Source organism: Clytia hemisphaerica, unplaced genomic scaffold, assembly GCF_902728285.1.
Source record: "Clytia hemisphaerica strain Z4C2 unplaced genomic scaffold, Clytia hemisphaerica genome assembly, whole genome shotgun sequence".
NCBI lineage: Eukaryota > Metazoa > Cnidaria > Hydrozoa > Leptothecata > Clytiidae > Clytia > Clytia hemisphaerica.
Genome location: NW_027104076.1, coordinates 367,930 through 389,128, shown reverse-complemented (window position 1 = coordinate 389,128; position 21,199 = coordinate 367,930). Strand labels below are relative to the sequence as shown.

Genomic DNA, 21,199 nt, shown 5'->3' with positions numbered 1-21,199 from the left:
AAAGTAGTCACTTCTACTGACTGCTTCCCGGCGCTCCTTTGCAGCTGTTTATTAAATTTTCATCAATGAGATTCCCGCATTTCACACGGCCCTTCTTTTTGGCACCCGTGGCCTCTCAGTGCCTTTCACAGTGGGCAGCTGAAAAATCCCATTCATATATTTGTTTCAATCCGTGATCCTAAGGCTTAGACTTTTTCCCATCTTCAGAGTTAGATTGTCAACAGAGTGCCGTAAAAAATCATTAAATGAAAAAAGAATTTTAAATCTTAGATATTTTCATTTTGAAGAATTGGTGCAAAAAAGTGAAAAATGGAAAAGTTTCATTTTTTATTGGTTCAATCGAAATGGGTGATTTGGAAATTTTTTATGTTTTGTATTTCATACAAACCCCTTTAACTCATTTGAGGGCTATGCATGTTAGCCTCCACTGATGCAAGTTACTCTATCTCACGGTAGTGATTTGCCTAAAGCAGGGGGTCAATCGAACTTAATTGAACGATAGGTGTTGGTTTATCAAACCAAACCGAACAGTCATTGAACTGAGAAATTCTGGTAAAGTTTGATTAGTTTGATTGATGTTCGATGTGTTTGATTTACGGTTTTTGTTTACAAATCATTCTCTCGGAGCACATGAGCAACTCTTTTCTGCTAATCCAATGATTGTTGGGGATCGTTTAGGCTAGAGCTGTTGCGCTAGCAATAACTGGAACCATTGAGCTACAAAAACACTGATCAAACTTAATCAAACTGCAATAAGTAACTTTAATCGAACTGAAGATTTTTCGGTAAAGTTAAATTACTGTTCGATCAGGTTCGGTAATCGAACACCTATAATTCGATTTAGTTCGATGAAATTTGATGGTTCCATTACAAAAATCGGTTTGATAGGGTTCGGTTGACATTGCCTGGTTATTTATCGATTTCTTTATCTTACCCTTACGAATTGTTTTGCAATTTAAACATTCCAAGAATAATCCATTTGCAATCCAGAATCTGAATGTATTTGAAATATTTTGGAAATAAAAGAAGAACAATCCAAATGTGATCCACAAACTGAAATGCTTTTGAATTGTATTTTTGATTTTCAAAAGAGTTTCATGAATGTATTTCAAATACAATCCAGAATCTTTATGTTACAATCTTTAAAATTTCTAGCAGTAACACCGAATTATGTCATATTAGAGTAAGAATAAACGTGAAATCAAATGTGAGTGAAAAAGCTCAGCATAGAAAAACACCACTTAATCACCACAGCACAATGGAAGTTCCAGGAGAACTTGGTTGGAGATTCTCTGGTGACAAAAGCTTGGAAATCGGGAGATCACCTGTAAACTTTGTTCAGAGTCGTATAGATAAATATAATAGCAAAATCTTCAGTGCTAGGATAATGAATCAACCACATATTTTTGTCACTTCAAATCAAGGAATCAAGGAGATACTAGTTGGTAACGTACTGTTTTTACTTCTTTTCTTCCTTGTCGAACATGTATATGGGAAAGGGAAGGAATTTTTGCGGAAATTTTATTTTGCAGTTTTTGACACCTCTAGTATTAGTCTTTTTACGACAAAATAGGCCATATTGTAAACAAAAAGCCCCCTCAACTGTGTAACTCTGAATTTCTTCACTTAAGGTAATCGTCATATTTCAGCCTGATAACTCATTTAAATATACCAATATTTTTTTTTGGTTTTATTCTATCTCTTTAACCCAAGAATAAATGATATCCTGTCCTTGAGGATATTTTTTGAAATAATAATAATAATTGACTTTATATAAAAAGTTTTTGAAATTATCCTTATTACTTCTTTTTTTGTCATTTAGATAAAAGTTCTTCCTTTGAAATGTCATACAAAGATTTTGGCTACATGTATTCTCTCTATGGAGAAGTTTGTATTTTCAACAATGGTAAGATCTCTTCAAAAGTTATATACATGATGCTATATGTTGAACTAAGAGCAAACTGTAAAAAAGGAATCTTTAAGATTTTGTTATGTACAACAATTTTCGCAATGGTTTCATTTCAATTGTTCTTATACACCCCTGTGTCACAGACCCGATGGGGCCCCAGCCTCACTGGAAAATTTGGCAAAAATTTCGTCCCTGGTGGGAAAAATACCCTATTGACTTTGATTTCATCCCCATTTAGAAATTTTTTGTTTAGAAATTGCACTCCAAAACCATCCCCACTGGATTTTTTAACCTTGGAAGAATATAATTTTCATCCCCATTAAGATTTCAATTGAAATTTTTATCCCCGCTGTAGGAAAAAGTTTCGTCGGGGCTGTGAGACTGGGGTGTTCTTAATTTTCATAATCATCAGAAAAACTCACTGTTTTAACTTTAGGGGATGAAGCATTTCGATTGAGAGAGATAATTAGGACTCTTTTCCACACAGAAAATTGTAATCATTACATGATCAAAATCCAAAGGTTTGGTCTGTTTGTCCTTTCCTTCTATGCTTAATTCTATCTTTTTTTACATGAACGGTTTTAGGTAAAATAGCCCCTAATTCTCTTAAAAATGACATTTGTATCATAATTACAAGATACAAACGAAAAGTTTTCAATCGAAAATTGACTGGAAAATGGTCAAAATTTCATTGATACGTGATAGAAATGTGATGGTGTTTGTAATTTTTCTGACCTTATTTTCTCTGTGGTTTGTTTTCAAAAACCACAGTCAGAGGCATATTTGAGTGGCATATAAATTTTTAAGGAAACATTTTTTTTCTAAGATGAAGGGTCAAAGTTTTTCAAAAACCTCCACCTCTATTTCAATTTTTCCACTTTTTTTCTTCACTTCACTATAGATTAACACAACAATTTCTTAAAGATCTGGATCAAAGGTATAACATAAGTGTTTCCATTTTAACAATTTTTACATCCTAAATGGTTTTTTTTTCAAACTACAATCGGCGCCGAAATACATTGGCAATTTTGGGTATTTTAACGGTTTTCAGAATTTAAAGATCGGGGGAAAATTGCAGTTTCTGTACTTTCACTTTGTTTCATTGGATTTTTCGATTTGGGAGGGGTTAAGTGGCTTCCAGGCTATATTCTAAGCCTTGTTGGAACATTTTTGAGCTTTTAGATCCTGAGATACTTAAAACTCAGAGTTGAAACTCTACTTTCCAACCGTACTTTAAAGCACTTAAAAACCACTTGCGGTTTTCAAATTTTAAGAGGATTTCCCTTTTGTTCCAAATATTACGGTTGGGATTGTAGTTGCCTAGAGAATCTACAGACAATTCTGTGTTAGTTTTGGTCTTCTTTCACACTGTCTGTATCGTTTTACATTTTTATTCTCCACAGTAGTAATTCAATAGAGGTGTATGAAACATTCAAGAAGTTGACCACTGCGATTTGTTTATCAGTATTTCTGGACATAGATGATTTTGAACTTTTGGAAAAATATAAAAGTGTAGCAACTACACATTGGCACGGTAAGCCAAACCTATTTAAAAAACAATGTTTGTTCTGGAATATTCTATCGAACTTTGACAATCATTTGAACAAAGCTATTTGTCATATTTGTTATGTTAGTCTGCTTATATTATAAATTAGACCAACCAACGACAGAACCTATTAACATGATCAGAGAGCCAATCAATTCACGACATTTGTTTCCAACAAATAATGGGCCATTCCATTTTATATCCATACATGTGGGTGGTCGAACATTTCCAGAGGATAATCCTAGAAAAATTTCCAGAAGGTGTTTTTTCATTTTTCCAAAGGGGTAAAAAAGCTATTCTAAAATTTCCAGGAGATAAAAAACTGATTTTAGTTCGTCCACCCTTACTTTAAGGTATGAAAATAACTTTTCTAAGAGTATTTTTGGGAATTTTACCATTTCCCAGGGGGTATCCACACATTTTCAATATTCTTTTTGACTTTAAAAGGTTCGTCCATCCCCCTGTATGGTTTTTTGATGGAACAGCCCAATGAAGAGTTGAGAAATCAAAACGTAGCAAAAAGACTTTCATACGGACTACAAACATTTTTTAAAACATAACTATAATTTATCATAATTTTTTTCATTTTTGTTTTTATTTTTCATTTGGAATTTATATTTCCATGTTTTACATATCCAGGATTGGTATCAGTTCCATTGAGTGTCAAAATCAAAGGATGGTCAAGTACATTTGGTAAAGCAATGGAGGCCAAGGTTTTTACCTTTTTCATCTTTGTGATTTACCATAACTTGTAAACCTTAAAAGTTTTGTTTAGGTGTTAGGTGTTTACATAGGTGTTTCCGTTCCATATCAGACACATATTTCATATCAGGACAGTGTCTTGCTATTGTTATATTATGCTGATATAAGCAAAAGAAAATTCTTCTCCTCTCTCTGACCAATCTTGCTCCACATCCGTGTCAATCCAATGTGAAAAAGCTTGTGAATTAAAATTGATGATTGAGCAAACAATATCACTCTTATTTTAAAACAAAACCTTTAATTGATGAAAAATTGTTTGCTGAATATCTTTATAAATCTAATTTTCCATAACTTTTCAGTTTAACTGTTTAACAGTTTTCTAGCACTTAGTTTAATACTTCCTTACTTCAATATCTTGAGAACAATTTTTTTTACGCGTATTTGCTTTTGGTAATTTTCAGCAGATAACGCATTCAAATATATAAATAATTGACCTGAGTTGACCATATGGGCGAGAACTCCAAAAATCCTTTTTTTTCTTTTGGGAAGAAGTGTAAGAAAAGCGTCCAGTCGTAGCTGGAGTACTATTGATTGGGTTAATAGAAAAAATGTTTGTTCAAGATTTGCAAGTGAATTTTTTTAGTCAAGCTCAAATGTTGAATTCATGAGTGTCAAATTCTTTAATTCTTTAGGAAGAACTGTTATCATTAATCAAAAGTCAACTCCAAAATAAACAAGATAAAGGAAGGTAAGAAGAAGTGACCCAAGATACTCTTATTGTTCCCATTTTCCTCTCAATCCATCCAAGGAATTCCTTGAATCATTTGAATTCAATTTTTAGTGGAACAGAGTGAACTGACCTTTTTTTTCGATTTTCAAGAATAGTGGCCTGTCTAGTGGTATTCAATACACATTTTTTATAAAGTAACTCCAATATTCGGGTCAGGGCTGGGGTTGCTTAGCATTCTAGCTCATTTTCTGGAAAATTTGATTTTACCATCGTTGATGTTATACCATACTTATTGGGTCAAGGGCTATCTTTTGCAGTAAATCTAAAAAGTTTTTAATTTGAGCCCTCGAGCCTTAGCAACCTGGTTGCTTATCAAAAAATGTGTAGAATAATGACCAGTCAGTGAGGGCTATTGCGCACAAGCTCAATTGGTTGATTTAAGTCCTTAATTTACATAACTTTTAATGGCTCAAGCTCAAGTTATGTAAACCCAATCTATACTTACTCGTTTGTGCTTGATTGTAGGGGTGGGTGGAATAACCAGGGGGTTGGTACTCTGGGAGAAAATCCATAAAATGGGAGGGGGTCTCAGTATTAATCGATTTTGGGGGGAGTCCCTCAAACACCCTTAGGAAAATGAAGGTTTTGACACTTTTCAGGAAAATTTCATAAAATGGGGGTTATTATAAAATGCTATTAGGGTGGTTTTTTTCCGAAAAATTGCAATAAAGGACAAAAGAGTATTGTTTTTTTATGATCTTCACATTCAGGTTTTTGGAAGCACTTCAGCAAGCTGAATTTGAAAACATAGAAGAAGCAGCTTCGCACGTGTTACTGTTTGTGTCTGCTCTCATCCCAAAAGCATTGAGTTCTCTTTTAACATCCACTGTTATTGAAACGCAAGGTGAATCAAAGGTATCTGCTTTAATTTTTTAAACATTTTGAAGTCTAATTGAAGTCTTCATAGCCTAAAGTTAAACTTGGTATGGTAATCATCATTCCAAAATATAAACTGATCATCAGAGAAAATGTTGATCTACTTTAATGGGATAAACTTTCGTGGGGATTAAATTTTGCGGATTTCGTGGATTTGGGTGTCATTCGCGAACATCCGCGAAATTAAGTCCCAACCTGATCCGCGAAATTACGTGAAAAATCAGGGAACTCGTCATCTGCGAAATTAAGTCCCCGCAAAGTTTTTGAATTTCACGGATAGGCCCATTCGCAAAATTTAATCCCCGCGAAAGTTTATCCCATTAAAGTAGCTCAACTCCATTTTCCCATGAAACTCACAAAATCTGTTTGAGCAATGAAACGTTATGGTGAACTAATTTTCATTCTAATTTTTCATTCTTTGACTGAGTTGCAAACGTTTATTTTTCCTCGCAATAATCTAAAGGTGCATGAAATCCTTCTGACTGGAACCCGTTATGGTTAGATTTCTTGGATATCCATGTATAGTAAAGTCTCTTTTTCTAACTTTTTTTTTTTTTTTTTTTTTTTTTTTTTTTTTTCTTTATTGAAACAAAGACACGTGTACACTACGAACATATATTACAAAACATTACTTAAACATAAAATATAGTCCCTCCCCCCGCTAGGAACTAACGTTATATCGCCAGAGGTACTAGACTATGTAAAAAATAAATAAATAAGTAAATAAAGAAAATAAAAAGAAAAAATCTTGGAGAAGGAAGCTACAGTTGTTAGGTAAAAGCCTAAAATAAAGCACCGCTAAACCTTCCAGTTTCGTTAAGAAATTCAACAACAGAACAAAGAATAGATTTATTTAGATTTGAAGTCAAACTTTCATCCCCATATAATAAAAGCCGACAGAAAAAAGGAGGGTTAAGTGGTGGATGAAAAATAATGCCTAGGGTCTGAAGTTTGTCGAACAAAGATTGTCTTGCATGGGAATATATAGAGCAGTGCAGAAGAAAGTGTTGAGTGTTTTCAACAGAGTTAGTTCGGCAACCACAGAAAGGGTCTAAAGTGTCGCGGAAGCCATGTCTAAATTTATGCTCGTTGAGATGGCTGAAACCGTTTTCTAACTTCTAATTAGATTATTCGTTTTTAACTTTAGATCAGTGGTTTCGTAATAGGTTGTTCTAATATTTCTGTAATTCGAACTAAAACGATAGTCCCCTCAGCTTTGAAAGCTAATTAAAGTCTTCCCGTTATTCGGATCTTTATCTAATTCAACATTGTTCTTCCTTTTAGGAACAACTTCGCAACTTAGCCTGGACAGACAGTCGTATTTTGAATGACATTTTATTAGAAGCCAGTCGTTTATACCCACCTTTCTATGGTGGTAGACGAATCGCAAAAGAGGTACGGCTTTTTTTTATCGACCGCCGGAGGCGGTTTCTTTCATAGTGGTACGCTAATCTCGTTTTGCCTTGGCTCATTACTTTGTCTACCATTTACTTTCGGTTTTTTTAACTAGATTACCCAGGTGTTTCTCTTTTTTTTCCTGAATGTCTTATATTCGGAATTGAATAATCGAGACATGAAAAATGACTATATTGTAATCTGTTTTCAATGAATAATCTAAAATGTACTGGAGATGACATGTTTATCTGGTACATGACATGTAAGCGTTAATAATGTGCGCGCGCTCTTTCGCGAGCGTGATGCGCGATTGCGTGATGGAAGGCGGTCGTTTCAGTGTGGTTTACATCCACACTGTGACCTAGTTAGTTATTTCTTCTCGTATTAAGGTCCCTTGGTTGGTTGGTTTTCTAAGGAATATAAGAGCTACATGCAGACTTTTTAAATAGTATTTTATAACACCACTTTGAGTATTACACCCCTGTCTCACAGCCCCGGTAGAAGGTCAAATGGGATAGAAATTCTATTTTTCCCAGCTTAAAAAATTCCAATGTGATGGTTTTTGAAGGCAATTTTTCCATTGACTTTCGAATGGGCATAAAGTAAAAAGTCCAATTGGGGCTGATATTGAAAGGTAATTTTTCCACAGGAGACGGGTGTTCCGCCGGTTCCGTGACACGGGAGTATTTTGAGTATTATTATCACTGGAAAGTGAAAAGAGAAAAGGGAGTGCAGCTTATTTCTACAGGCTGTATAATTATCTTGCAAAGAATTATTCAATCATAGAGTATCGTGGCTCTATCTGATTATTCATGTTTTGGTTTTCAGAACGTAAATATAGACGAGTACTTGATACCTGAAGGACATCAAGTTATTTATATAACACGCTTCGGAAACCGAGATGAAGAAACGTTCGATAATGCTGACCAATTTCTTCCTGAGAGATGGCAAGGAGTGTAAGTATAAGTTGCTTGTTTTTTTGTTGTCATAAACTTTTTGTTGAAAAGTCACTTTTTTTGATTAGCTAAAGCCAATTAACCAAGCCTAAACCAGCCTAAACCAGGGGGTCAGTAGTAAAATCTCAGATATGTACGGGTACATACTATGTGGATTTTCGGAGAATCATTTTGTATACCAACACCCTAATTTTGAGAAATGATTTTTTCAACATAAATTTTAATATAATAAGTTTTGATACCTTAAAACGAGTACTGCTTTTTTGGTTTGAGATATTTAAGATATTTATTTGGTTTTAAATTTTCAAAAGAAAAAATACGAAATTACTAATTTTAGTACCAAATTGTATTGAAATTTCTCATGTTTTTGTCTGGTTTTAATAACAAGGCAAACCCAAAGCAACATCAACGCTTTAATATTTTTTATTATTATTTATTATATACTATCAGGCTATGATCTCATAGTGTGCAAGGGGGTTCCAGGTCCCACCTGAAAATTCAAGTCCCACCTTATCCTAAAATTCCCACCTTCAGCCCAGACTCCCAGATCCCAGCTAAAAAGAAAAAAAATATACTAATTCGAGGAACAAAACAAAATTTCTTTACCGTAATATGAAGATGAAATATATTGTTCGTCAATATACGATTATGATTGTTAAAAATAAGAGCAAAAATATTTCTTGCATATTGTTCACATTATGTAAATCTAGTTTTTATCATTATTTTACTGTGGTAATTATTCGTATATGTATAGTTCCATTTCTTACATTTTGGTGCTTCTCAAAATACCTTATTACACTTATATAACTACTCATGTTATTAATGCGAATTGCTTACCTCGCGTTAATTACAAATGTTTAAACAAAATTCGAGCCATGGTTATTTTCGAAAACCCTGCCTTTCGCGTTAATAAATTCTCGCACTCATTTTAACCGCGTACTTTTACTTGACTACTCTCGGGTACCTAATAGCCGGGGGGTTTGGAATAAGCAGGGGGGTTGGAAAAAATCTCAAAATTTAATAAGCGGGTTGGAATAAAAATGTCCTGAGTGGAAAATGTTCGAAAAGGAGGCTGATACAGCAGAATTAGGGCAAAAGAGGTAACTTTGAAAAAAGTTTTTCCCAAAAATCAATAAGCGTTGGAATAAGAATGTCTTGGGTAGAAAATTTTGGAAAAATTATCTGAAAATAAGAAATTTTACTTTAATTTTTTCCAAAACACCCAAAGTCCCACCTAAAGAAATTAACTCCCACCTTAACTTGTTTCTCCCACCTAAAACCTGGAAAACCTCAAATCCCACCTGAAAATTTTCGACCCAAATCAACAAAACCCCCCCCCACTATTCTGGGGGGGGGGGTGCACACTATGGATCTATTATTACAACATCATTGTTTCATGTCAACTTAGTAAAATTTGCTTTGTCAGTGCCCAGGTTTAAGTATGTAATTAAGATGATGCCTTTTATGTGTACGAAGGGTCGAATTTATACATCTTTTCTAAAATTTTATTTCTTCCAGGGACATCAATAAACGTGATCTAGTTTGGGCATTCGGCGGTGGTAAAAGAGTGTGCGTTGGAACAGAATTCATCAATCGGATTCTAAAGGTATATATTTTGCCTTTATTTTTGCCTGTCGATACCCCACATGTCACCAAAAATCAAGCTCGGAAAATAAAAATGCTTCGAGATTCGCTTCCAAGATGTTAATTTTGACCACTATATAATTTCTGAGAAAAATAATTCAAAATAATTTAGAAAATAGAAATGAAAAATGAAGAAGAAAAAATGAACTTTTTATCCTTTGGTGCTTTAAATTTCAATTCTGATTCGGAGATACTTTGAAGCCTTGTCATTTCAGCTATATAATCATTTTTCCTGAAAGTTTCTTGCGTTGAAGATAACAGCCTCTAGAAGGTAGCTCGTCGCACTCGAAAAACCTCTTTCGCTGTTTTTTTTCACACCTACTTAGGACTATAACTTTCAATGAAGTAACTCTATGCAAAAAAATAATTGTATACTCTCGTGTAAAAGGACTGATTTAACTTAAAGAATGCTTGAATTCTTAAGCTGATACTGAAAAAGATGATTACCTAATTTCTATTGAAAAGTACCTTATCTAATTATCACCAATCAATACCTAATCATCATTGATCAAGAAAACAAACTGATCACATTTCTATTGCAAAGTACCTTAAAGAAGGAGGGACAACAACAGATTGTTTTAATTCTAAAACAAACTCATCATCATTAATATGAAGAAATAACATTTCGTCACCCACTCAGCGAAATCACCTGCGAACTCCTGAGAGCCAAAATTCTATCACAACCGCACCCTATTTTGAGAATATCAACCAATCAGATTCAAGCAGTGAAATCCCATTGTTGTTACAAACCAATCCGATCCAAACACACACCTAGCACGAACAATAACTATTATCTACACTTATTGTAATATTAATTAACAGAACTTATAAATAAGCTAAAATGTATTTAAACTGAGGTTTTTGTAATTGTAACACAATAGTAGTGTAGTTTTACCCATCTTAGGATGGACATAGAACTGTAAATTAGAAGAGATGTAAGAATGTAAGATATGAGAATGGCAATGGATGTAAAATAAGAATATAAGATATGAGAATGGCAATGGATGTAAATTAAGGAATAATATTAAGAAGATATTAAATTTGGAGAAAAAGATTTCGTCTTTCTTTATCTTAAGGTAAGCTTTATCTCTAAGAAGGAAGCTCTATAAGTCAAACTTTATGAACTGATCTATTTTCTAGTTTTCTTATCTTTGCATATTTCGAACACATTTTCAAAAAGCACCATAGAACTACGTGTATCCAACCAGGGGATACTGTAATAAAATCAAAGAAATTTTTAGAATGATTTTTCTCAAAAATTATAGTGCCTATTTAATGGTACGTATATAATATGTTAAAATTGAAGTATTGATTTGAAAATGGCAAAACTCGATGGAGATTGATATTTGATATATATATGATGTTTTCTTATGGCTGGGGATTTGAATTTATTGTTTTCGAGCCAGAAAATTCAGTGGGGATGGAAAAAATATTTTTCAGTGAGGATTTGCTTATCTGATTATTTTCAGCGAGGACAACAATTAGTATAATTTTCCACTTGGGACGATATATTGTCCAACTTTTTCAGTGGGAAGGGGTTCCAGTGGGTCTGCGAGATAGTGGGGTCGTTTAGCATAATTTACGGGAAAACAATATGATCTAGCTGAAACTTTCTCCAGACCTCCTCTATAGGATGCTTATACCTCAGGAAAAATTCCCCTAAAATCCCACTGGTGGAACATCCCTTTTTTGGGACATTTCTTTTTTTCCCAGGCAAAACCCTAAGGGCGAAATTTTTTGAAAATTTCAAACTTATTTTCAGACATTATCAAGTATACCATTTGAAAGCTCTCGAAAAACTATATAGAAGACTTTTAAACGGGTATAGCCGATTTCATTACCTAACTCAAGATAATTCATGCAGAAGATGCTATTTGTGGTCAATTTTGACCAAAGTGTGGCGAAAAGTTGAACTTGCCCATGAAATATCTCGAGTTAGGTAAGGAAATCAGCTATAACTGTTTAAAAGTCTTCTATATAGTTTTTCGAGAGCTTTCGAATGGTATACATGATATTGTCTGGAAATAAGTTTGAAATTTAAAAAAAATTTCGCCCTTAGGATTTTGCCTGGGGAAAATAGAAATGTCCCAAAAAAGGGATGTTCCACCAGTGGGATTTTAGGGGAATTTTTCCTGAGGTATAAGCATCCTATAGAGAAGGTCTGGAGAAAGTTTCAGCTAGATCATATTTTTTTCCTACAAACAGCCTGTATTTTTGTAACACGACCACACTAAGAAGGGGTGTAAAGGTTCACTAATAGTAAGGGTAAATTTGTAAAATCCAAAAATCACACCAAAGTGTCGGAAAAAAAATTGGCACCAAATTTATTTTGATTCTCCTACCCCTTAGCTTTCCAAAAATGTATAACAAGTGCTTTGACTAAAAAAATCGAGCGACCTCAAAAAAAACGAGTCTACCCTTCAATATTATCTACAGTTGAGACAAAAAAAAACTTTAACTTTTGATAGAACTCGAATTAGATAGCGGTTTGTACTCGTTGAAAAGATAATCATGAGTGAAATATCTGCAAACAAAAAAGAAATAAAAACAATGAATAATGAAGACCGTTTCTCTTTTCTTTCTTTTAGCACGTCATGTCATTTTTATTATCCGAATACAAATGGGAAATCGAAGGAGAAGTTCCTCCATATAAAATGTTGCCTGTCTCAAGACCGAAACAAACTGTTCAAGTAAAATTCACACGGAATTCTATTAATCATGATGAAGTTTAAAGTATGGTTGAAAATGAATATTTCTAGCTGGAGATTGAGCTTAGTTTTTGGAATATTTATTTATTTATCTGCGACTATCTGGATCCTTTTCCGGGCTGCACGTTTTATTTATAAGAACAAACTATATGATGCTTCAATGGCCAAAATATTAAGTACAAGTTTGCGAACCCTAAAACATTCGTTTTATTGGGAAAATGAGCAAAAACTTTCACAAAATGGTGACAATAAGAACATATTAAGAACATTTTGAGACTTAAAAATCAAAACCGTTAAGATTTCAAACCTAAAAATTCAATCGCTTTAGTCTTTTAGTCCATTTTTAGTCATTCAGTCTTAGTGTAAAATTCCTGTAGATTTCGTGATTTCACGAAAAATTTAGACCATGATTTTTGCTCAACACAAATTAATCGAGTTAAATATGTACCATTTTTAGAATATAAATTTAGGATGGAATTATAGGAATTTAAATTTAGACACTGATGTGCATATTTTGACGTTCGTTTTATATTTATACAGGCATTAAATTCTTTTTATTTACATTTTTCAGACACTTTGTATGTAAGTATGTTAGTTAGTTTTGTTTGTTTTTTTATGCATTATACACTATTTTTATACATTTTAATTTGAATTATTTATATAGCAAGGGAAAAGGAGGAAAATATTGTCATTGGAAAGATATAAATATGTACTACCAAAATCAATTTTATTTTAATTTCGCTTTTCTGAATTTCAGGGTCGGTCGGGCCCGTAAAACAACTACTATGAATCATGTCTAGTGGAAATGGTAAATTGGTTAAATACTGGAGCAGTGATATTCCGGTCTTCAGAATTAGAAATCCCTCAAAAATTACAGATCTTGATTCCAACTGGAATAGTGAAACCCACTGGTCCATAATATGACCATGGACACCGTAAACTGCACATGATCCCGAATTCTCGCCGAATTACGTAAATCTTTTGATTTTTTCATTTTACCATGAATGCTTTTACTAGAAATATCATATTTTTCTTTTTTTAGCTGAAAAGTTATACAATTAGAAAATTTTTTTAGATAAAATTTCTTAAATATTTATGAATTAGGCAAATTAACGAATTCGGCTCCCAAGGGAATAGAAAAAAAAGAAATAGAAAAATATATTGCACTGTGTACATAAATTAGATGAATAAATAGCAAAAACATCTAAACTCAAGATAAAATCCAATTACATGCAAAGGTATTCAAGTTTAAATAGGAAATTGCATTTTCATCTGATAGCCCTTCACAATAAATCCAATTTATTTATTAGAATACCATCGTATAGAAACCATTTCACACATCCTCCTTTTTTCTCTCTATTCAAAAAATAGAATTAGCATTGATCACTTTCAAATATTCATCATCCGATACAATAGGCACCAACGCCTTTTTCCGTACGACATCATTCACGACGTCGTAATTTTCTTCTACATTTACCGGTGGCTGATCGCGATTCAATCTCGGGGAATCATATTTTTCAATCGTATCCATTCGGTCATAATGGGGATTCCCTGCAACAGCGCCAACTTCTGCATTTAGCGGTGGTCGATTGCGATTCAATCTCGGGGAATCATATTTTTCAATCGTATCCATTCGGTCATAATGGGGATTCCCTGCAACAGCGCCAAGGGAATCTCCACTTTTTCCTTCGATAGCTGTACAATAAGTTTCATCTATACTTCCTAAACTTACGCGGTCGTAGTTCGGGTTGGTCACGTCTTTTGGTTCCTCTTCATCGATTTCCTTCGCGTATGGGTTCTCCATCATGTCTTGGGAAATGCGGGAACCCCCTAAATCAACCACCAGTTGGTGCGTATCTAAGTATGTATTCGAGCTTTGGGTACGCCCTAATTCGTAATGTCGCCCATGATTATTTGGTGCTTGAAGCTTAAATTCTTCCAACGCTTTTAATTTCATTTGCTGCTGGAGGTCGGGGATTGTTTCGTATGTTGTGTCAGGGGGATGCTCGTAAAGAGGGTATGCACCAGCTTCGAGTGTCCCATTTTGGCGTGGTGGCGGTAAAGGGGGTGCAACAGGTTCTGCTCTACCTAATTTGTTATGTTTTAGAAACCCTTTACGTATTAGATTAATGCAACATAGGATAATGCAGGAAAAAAGAACTGCTGCTATAGCAATTATGATGATGATGGTAGTTGACACTGAAAAAAATACGAAATGTTTTGAAGTTGTATTAGATAATTAATCGTGAGGAATTTTTCTCTGGTCCATTATTTTTCATCATCAATCCTAACGCAAAAAGGCACGATCACGTTCAAGTATACCAGGCTCGAATGGCATAAAAAACTGTTTTGTAATACGGCCTTCTCGACTAAGAGCGCTATCGTCTATAGAGTAGACATAAACAATGATTTCAGGTGTTTGTTGTCATTAGATGCAAGACTAAACTCAATTCTCTATTTAATAAAGATTTTAGACTGAATATTTACTACTTGCAATCTCTTGCTTAAAATCTTTTCTAGATTGAACTCGCCATAGGTCTATAAGACTTCAGAAAAAATATATGAGTCGAAAAGATCGGGGCCGAGTATCCTTACTATGAAATCGAGGGGAGAAAGTTTACGTACTACTTTTAGCTGTAACGCCACATTCCAGTTTTTCATCTAGGTCATCTCCACAATTATTCACAAATTTGCTGACGTCACGCTTGATACAACTCGTGTTTTTATAATAAGTTTGGATGGGCGGTGGTAAACAACGCCTTCGACATATTGTAGGTTCTGTCAACGCCCACTGTGACCATTCTCCCGTATCTTAAGAATAAATATGAAAACAGGTCAGAGAAAAAAAATCATTTTCTTCTTCATGGTTAGATCCCAAAGAAATAGTAAGGCCCTCAAAGCTCTATTTTAAAGTTTGACCCTTCAAAGCCATTTTTTGACAAATAATCAGGCGCAATTGCATTATGGGTATGAAATCCTGAAAAATACCAATATTGTTTTGGGAATGGATTTCTAGCAAGTATTTGATCAATTAAATCACGGTTCAGTACCTGAATTGCAATTTTACAGTGTCAGTAAGTTGTGATCAAGGGATCAATGTTTGTAGGTTTTAAGGTGTATTAGTGTAGGTTTGAGACCAAAAGGACTATTTTATAAAAAAATATTCAAGAAAATCATTTTGTAGGTTTTAAGTGGTAAATTGCTAAAATTGCATTTTTCACCAAGCAATAAACATTTTCTTAGCAGCTTTTATACCATACCCAGGGAAGAAATTCATAGGTAGCCTAGACTCACCAGAATAAGTTCCAGTCCTTACTATTTTCTCTATCAGGATAAAGGGGGTAATTTTTTGTTGTTGTAGGTTTTATGGGGTATCCACTGGTAACATTGGAAGGGTATATTCAAGGGATTTGCTTTTTTCAAAGTTGAAAGAAAATTTTAACACGATATCATACTCCGAAAATATTCTTACAATTTTCAGCATCTCCATAAAAATCAACAGTCAAAACGTTTCCACTCAACGGTATTCCAGTGTTTTTCGTTTGACCATCCTCCACGTTTGTCTTGTATATTACTTTGGATCGTGAATCAGTCCAGTATAAGAGTCCTTGCCAAAAGACAATAGATTTTGGTATTTTGGAATTGATTTCTTGAATCAGTTTTCTACAGGTTCCGTCATAGTTGATCATCTCTAACCTGAAATTTAAGAGAACTTAGTTAGTAATCTCTTTAAGGAAACTGAATGATTCATTTAATTAAGACCTGAGTTTTATCTTATTCACAGAAAAGAAAGAAAAATCCAGGAAAAGCGTATTAGAAAAGTGTTTCCAGAGTTTTTCAGTGTTTGTTGATATGGATGGAATATGCTTAAAGATACTTCTAATATTGTAAAGTAGGAAGTACATTTAGTAAAAATGCTTTTTATAGTTTGAAGTTCAACTTTGTAAAACTCTTGTCTCCCGAATAGACGGGGGGGGGGGGGGGCCGCCGAATAAGCAGGGGGGTAGGGAAATTTTTTAAATTCTAATAAGCGGGGGGATGAAATAAGAGGGGGGGGGGTAATTTGAAGACAGAATTTTTTTTAACTGATATCAATTTCAACAACAACAACAACAAAAAAGAAACTTTAACAAATGAACACGTAAAATAAGAACCAATACTAACAAAAAGGAAAATTTTAACAAGTTTAACCTTATCTAAGCTGTAATAAATTAGCGAGCTCGTCCACCCTTCAATTTACACTAACTTATTAAATTTTTCCAAGGATTTTTTTAGATGGATTTGATTTCCCCAAGGAGTTTAGCTAGAAATTTTTAACACCCTTTCTAGGTTTGTCCACCCCCCACCCCCAATGTATGATCTTCAAATGGAACAGCCAAATGAAGCAAAAAAATAAATAAGACCCTTGGATTTTGTCATCATGTTTGCTAGGCCTTTGATTTACCGTGCCTTTAACCCTATTTTTATCAGGGGGGGGGGGGTGTTTTCCACCAGGCTGGCACTCTGAAAGTTTTTGACTTTTAATATAATTCTATTAGCAGCATGTATACCAAATTTTACAATTATGCACCGACCAAATCAGGTTTTATGACTTTTTTGTGCACACATATCATAAAATCCAGCTAAAACCCTGTAAAATCCCAAAATCTTAAATTTAGCATAACTTTTGATCTAGGCATCCAACTGACTTCAAATTTTGACAGGTTTTAGGTATCAATAATATATTTTAAAAAATATTTTAAAAATTTTCAAAAACTGCTGACGTCATCAAAAATGACGTCATTGTTTTTTGAAAAAATTTACTCATTTTCTGCATGAATTTTAAACCTCAATTTTATTAGTATGTTAAAAACCGGCAAATATGTTAAAGATATTTTTTTTGGCTTTTAGAAATTCAAAACAGAATGGAAAAATCACCATTCGTTCAATTTTAATTGCTATTTTATTGAATAGTACTTTTTCATTGGTCAGCGATAATTGTGAAACTTTGTGATGACGTCATCACCTTTATGACGACGTCATCAACCCAAATTTTTTTCTATGAACTCCTTTTATGGTAAAGAACATCTCTGCCAAATTTCAAGTCCATATCTTTTCTAGATCAAAAGTTATGCAAGGCTGGTGGAAAACACCCCCCCCCCCCTTGAGAATACAAAATCCGAAAAAGCCTGATAATAATAGGGTTAACGCGTTAAAGACATTCATGTCACAATAGATAAACAGATGACGTTTCAAGTAGGGAAATGACCTCACCTATCAATTCCAGATTTGTCAGATGCCCAGAATACTTTATTAGCTGTTCGGTCAAGTGTGATGGATATGATGTCATCAGATTGGATGATTGTTGTAGAGGTTTTATCGGTCATGTTGATACGAACAAGACCTGTTGTATCCACTACGAACATCAAACTAGAAAATTAATAAAATGTCTATACTTAGGAGGAATGAAATATAGTAAAAAAAAAACAAATCATTCTCTTAAGAAAATACTGGGCCACTGCCCTTTTTTCAATACAGGAATGGGATAAAATCTTTGTTCTCTGGGGTCCTCCAGTCACCTTTCAAATCGCACAATCACGCAAAAAAAATTCCAAATCACGTTATCACGAGTTAAATTTTCTTTCTATCACGATCACGTTGATCATGCTCCTTCCAACCACGCACTTGAAAATCTTAAATGAGTAATTCACGAACTTGAAAAAACGCCAATCACGCCATCACAAAAACCGCTGGGGGCTCTTCTCTAGCCTACGTCTTATCTCTTTACATCTGAGCACGATAACACCCCTGTCTCAGTGACCCCACTAGTGTTCCGAAACACAACGGGTATCTCTGAAATAAGTGAAATTTCTACGAGTCTGATGATTACAAAATGCCGGACTGGAAAATTTAAGCCACAATTTTGCTTGGTCAATGGCAAAATTTGGATTCAATTATCAACATAAGAAATATAAAAAAGTAAGCTTATTTGTCAAATTTGTTTACCCTGATACAGAATCGATTGTAATAGCTTTCGCCGAAATTCCAAATTTGAAAGTTTGAACCTGCATTGTGACGTCACTATCGTAATTGATGATGCGATAAATTTTCCGTGACGTACTTCCCGTTAGATAAACATCTTGCTTCTTATGATCATAAGCTACTCCGTGCATTATTTCGTTGACTGTGCAAAAATAAAATAAAAAGAATTAAGTTTAAACCTCTTGGGGTCGGTTTTTTTAATTTTGTCAATATCTGATCATGTCATTAATCTATGAGCAGAGTCTGATACTCAGCGCATGGCACGATAAAGGTCATGGTTCCGTAAGAGAATCTACCCAGGTTGGCGGACCACTTTTAAATGAGCTTTTGAGCGCATTGATTGGTTAAAACAAAACAATCACATCAAAACAAAACGTCAATTCGTATAAACATAAACACTAGAACCCAGGTTTCTTTCGTTTTCGTTTTCAAGCAAAAGGCAGGACAGTTATGAATGTTTTGGCTTAACAACCAGGTCACATTTGTCACATTCGCCACATTCCTTTAGAGCAGAGCGTAAGCTGCTGGCATAAACTAACAGATTCGTACCAACCGCAGTTTTGTAGAGGTCTGCGGTTCAGACTAAGCAGAGCGTGTTCTATATGATCTGTTATGAGACTGCAATAGACCTTATCGGAGTTTTTTATTTTTTTAAAAAAGCGATGCATCGTGGGATTGCTTCGAGTGTATTACAATAGAAATCTCGTAGGAATTCCTCGAGGGAATTCTATTGTAATACACTCGAAGCAATCCCACGATGCATCACTTTTTTAAAAAGGTCTGGTCCATATAAAAGAAGAATGTTTCATTTTCATTCTCATAATGATCGTTTAAATAATGCATAATTTTAATTTTAAAAACATGACTCACATTGGTGTACAGTCTTTATCCGTCTTTCTCCAACTCTGATAAAACCAAACGAATATGGCAAACGACCATCATACGCCAACCAAAATATTCTTTCATCTTCATAATCTTGCGCTATACTAGTCACAATGGTGGACCCAAATTCCTCCCATGTTGTTGTCTTGATCTGTCCGTTGACAGGGTCGTCAGCAAACACCAATGAATTGATGTAACCAAATACTAGACGTGGTTTAATGTGACATTTCAGACCATCGGGTAATAATTCACCGATGGTTCCACAAGAACAACTAAAAACATTAAAGGGATATAATCTAATCTTTTGCATATAGCAGACCCGGCAGAAAAACCATAAAAGTGGGAAGGCTGAAGGCTCAAAGTGATATAGAATTTGCTAGGAATTTAAGAAAAAAATCTCATTTGCTCAAAAGTGGGAAGGCTGAAGTCTCCCCAGTCTCCCGTTTTCCGCGAGTTTAGATTGTCATATCTCGACTTGAAAAGAAAAAAAAGCTTTGGAAAAGACTAGACAAGAAGATTTGGAGATTCACTCAGAACCAGGGAACCAAATCTTCCTTACTAAAGGTGAAAAAAAACAAAACAGCTAAGATATTAAGACTTTGGAAAATAGTTAGGCAAAAAGATTCTAGGGTTTTGCTAGGGAGAATTAGTTTTGCTACAGAATCCACCTAAGGAATCTACAGGCAAAATTATCCTTTAAGAAATAAAAAATATCAAAAGAATAAGTGAGATTATGGTTGGTGAATGTTGAAAATGTGCGGTCCAAACTTTTAAGTCCTGCTCTTTTTATAAAAATTTCAGAATACTGTATAGAAAAAATTAGTTGGACCAAAAATACGAAATACCAAATCTTACCTTTTTTGATTAGTGGTGGCATTATAATGGCAATACAAATCGCAACCACCCCCTCGCCCTTGATTGTTGCATGGATTTTGAGCTAGCACTGCTGTTGTGATCATGAAGAAAAAAAGAACGGATTAGAACAAAAAGAACAATCATATATTACATATAAAGTAACTAACTCGAAGAAAAAAAAAAAAAAAAAAGAGTTTCTCTTTTCAGGGACTGGAAACAAGTTCAAATTATAGAAAGATAATTTTTAGGCGTTTATAACGGTTATTCTGAAGACTTATAACTAAATTTTGTTGACTTTGATAAACGGGAGTGTGCGAAAAGATTGTAAGATACCATGGGCTCCTCCAGAAAATTTTTGTACATGGGGGGGGGGGAGGGGTGGAGGATATATTGGATATTTTGCCCGGGGGAGTAGTGATAATTCTGCAAAATTTGCCTTGTTTTAGGAGCAAACTTGCTCTGATTAGGGGGTGATTTTGAATGTCCGGGGGGGGGGGGGGGGGGTTAAACTGATATTAGTCCGGGGGTCAAAATTCACAATGTCCGGGGGGGGGGGGTAAATTTCCAAAATATTTTATATCCTCCACCTCCCATATTCATTTTTTTTTTTTGGAAGAGCCCCATATCTGTTAGGCTGCCCGCATCTCTGAAATTGCATGGCCTTTAAAGGTATGACTTACAAGAAACATTTCCAAACAATACCTTTAGGAGTTCTAGTCTTTTCAACTTCAAGTAGCTTCTTGTTATTTGGATTTTGTGTGTTATTTTTTCAAAATGGCCACCTCTCCTAATGTCTTTTACTGGACTCAGCCTCATTAAAATTATCAGAAAATTCAGTCAGAAGTAGACTTTAGTCTTAATCATAATGTAGTGATTTGAGAAAGGAAATTTTGCTTACCTTGATTTAGCAGTACG

General features: G+C 34.4%; 2 protein-coding genes across 2 annotated transcripts; one reads left to right on the top strand and one right to left on the bottom strand.

Annotated features, from left to right (window-relative positions):
• Positions 1-1,159: 1,159 nt before the first annotated feature.
• Positions 1,160-12,578, top strand: LOC136812537 (uncharacterized). Its single transcript, XM_067069065.1, has 12 exons — positions 1,160-1,445; positions 1,823-1,906; positions 2,346-2,430; positions 2,811-2,846; positions 3,316-3,542; positions 4,095-4,168; positions 4,850-4,905; positions 5,658-5,802; positions 7,108-7,218; positions 8,047-8,174; positions 9,693-9,780; positions 12,407-12,578. Exons 1-12 carry the CDS (start codon positions 1,259-1,261, stop codon positions 12,548-12,550), a joined length of 1,365 nt encoding a protein of 454 aa, XP_066925166.1. The 5' UTR covers positions 1,160-1,258; the 3' UTR covers positions 12,551-12,578.
• A 1,092-nt stretch (positions 12,579-13,670) lies between these two features.
• LOC136812563 (uncharacterized) lies at positions 13,671-20,427 on the bottom strand. Its single transcript, XM_067069091.1, has 7 exons — positions 20,285-20,427; positions 19,418-19,701; positions 18,512-18,689; positions 17,780-17,935; positions 15,999-16,222; positions 15,152-15,337; positions 13,671-14,725 (listed from the first exon to the last, which is right to left on the bottom strand). The coding sequence occupies exons 1-7, from the start codon at positions 20,386-20,388 to the stop codon at positions 13,887-13,889; spliced, it is 1,971 nt and encodes a 656-aa protein (XP_066925192.1). The 5' UTR covers positions 20,389-20,427; the 3' UTR covers positions 13,671-13,886.
• Positions 20,428-21,199: the final 772 nt, after the last annotated feature.

Coding starts and splice junctions, on each gene's coding strand:
- LOC136812563 (XM_067069091.1), bottom strand. CDS start 20,388: ATGATCACAACAGCAGTGCTAGCTCAAAATCCATGCAACAATCAAGGG. Junction 18,690..19,417: donor GATAAAGACTGTACACCAAT/GTGAGTCATGTT, acceptor ATTTTTGCACAG/TCAACGAAATAATGCACGGA. Junction 14,726..15,151: donor TGGCGTTACAGCTAAAAGTA/GTACGTAAACTT, acceptor TATTTTTTTCAG/TGTCAACTACCATCATCATC.
- LOC136812537 (XM_067069065.1), top strand. CDS start 1,259: ATGGAAGTTCCAGGAGAACTTGGTTGGAGATTCTCTGGTGACAAAAGC. Junction 1,446..1,822: donor AATCAAGGAGATACTAGTTG/GTAACGTACTGT, acceptor TTTGTCATTTAG/ATAAAAGTTCTTCCTTTGAA. Junction 7,219..8,046: donor GTAGACGAATCGCAAAAGAG/GTACGGCTTTTT, acceptor TTTGGTTTTCAG/AACGTAAATATAGACGAGTA.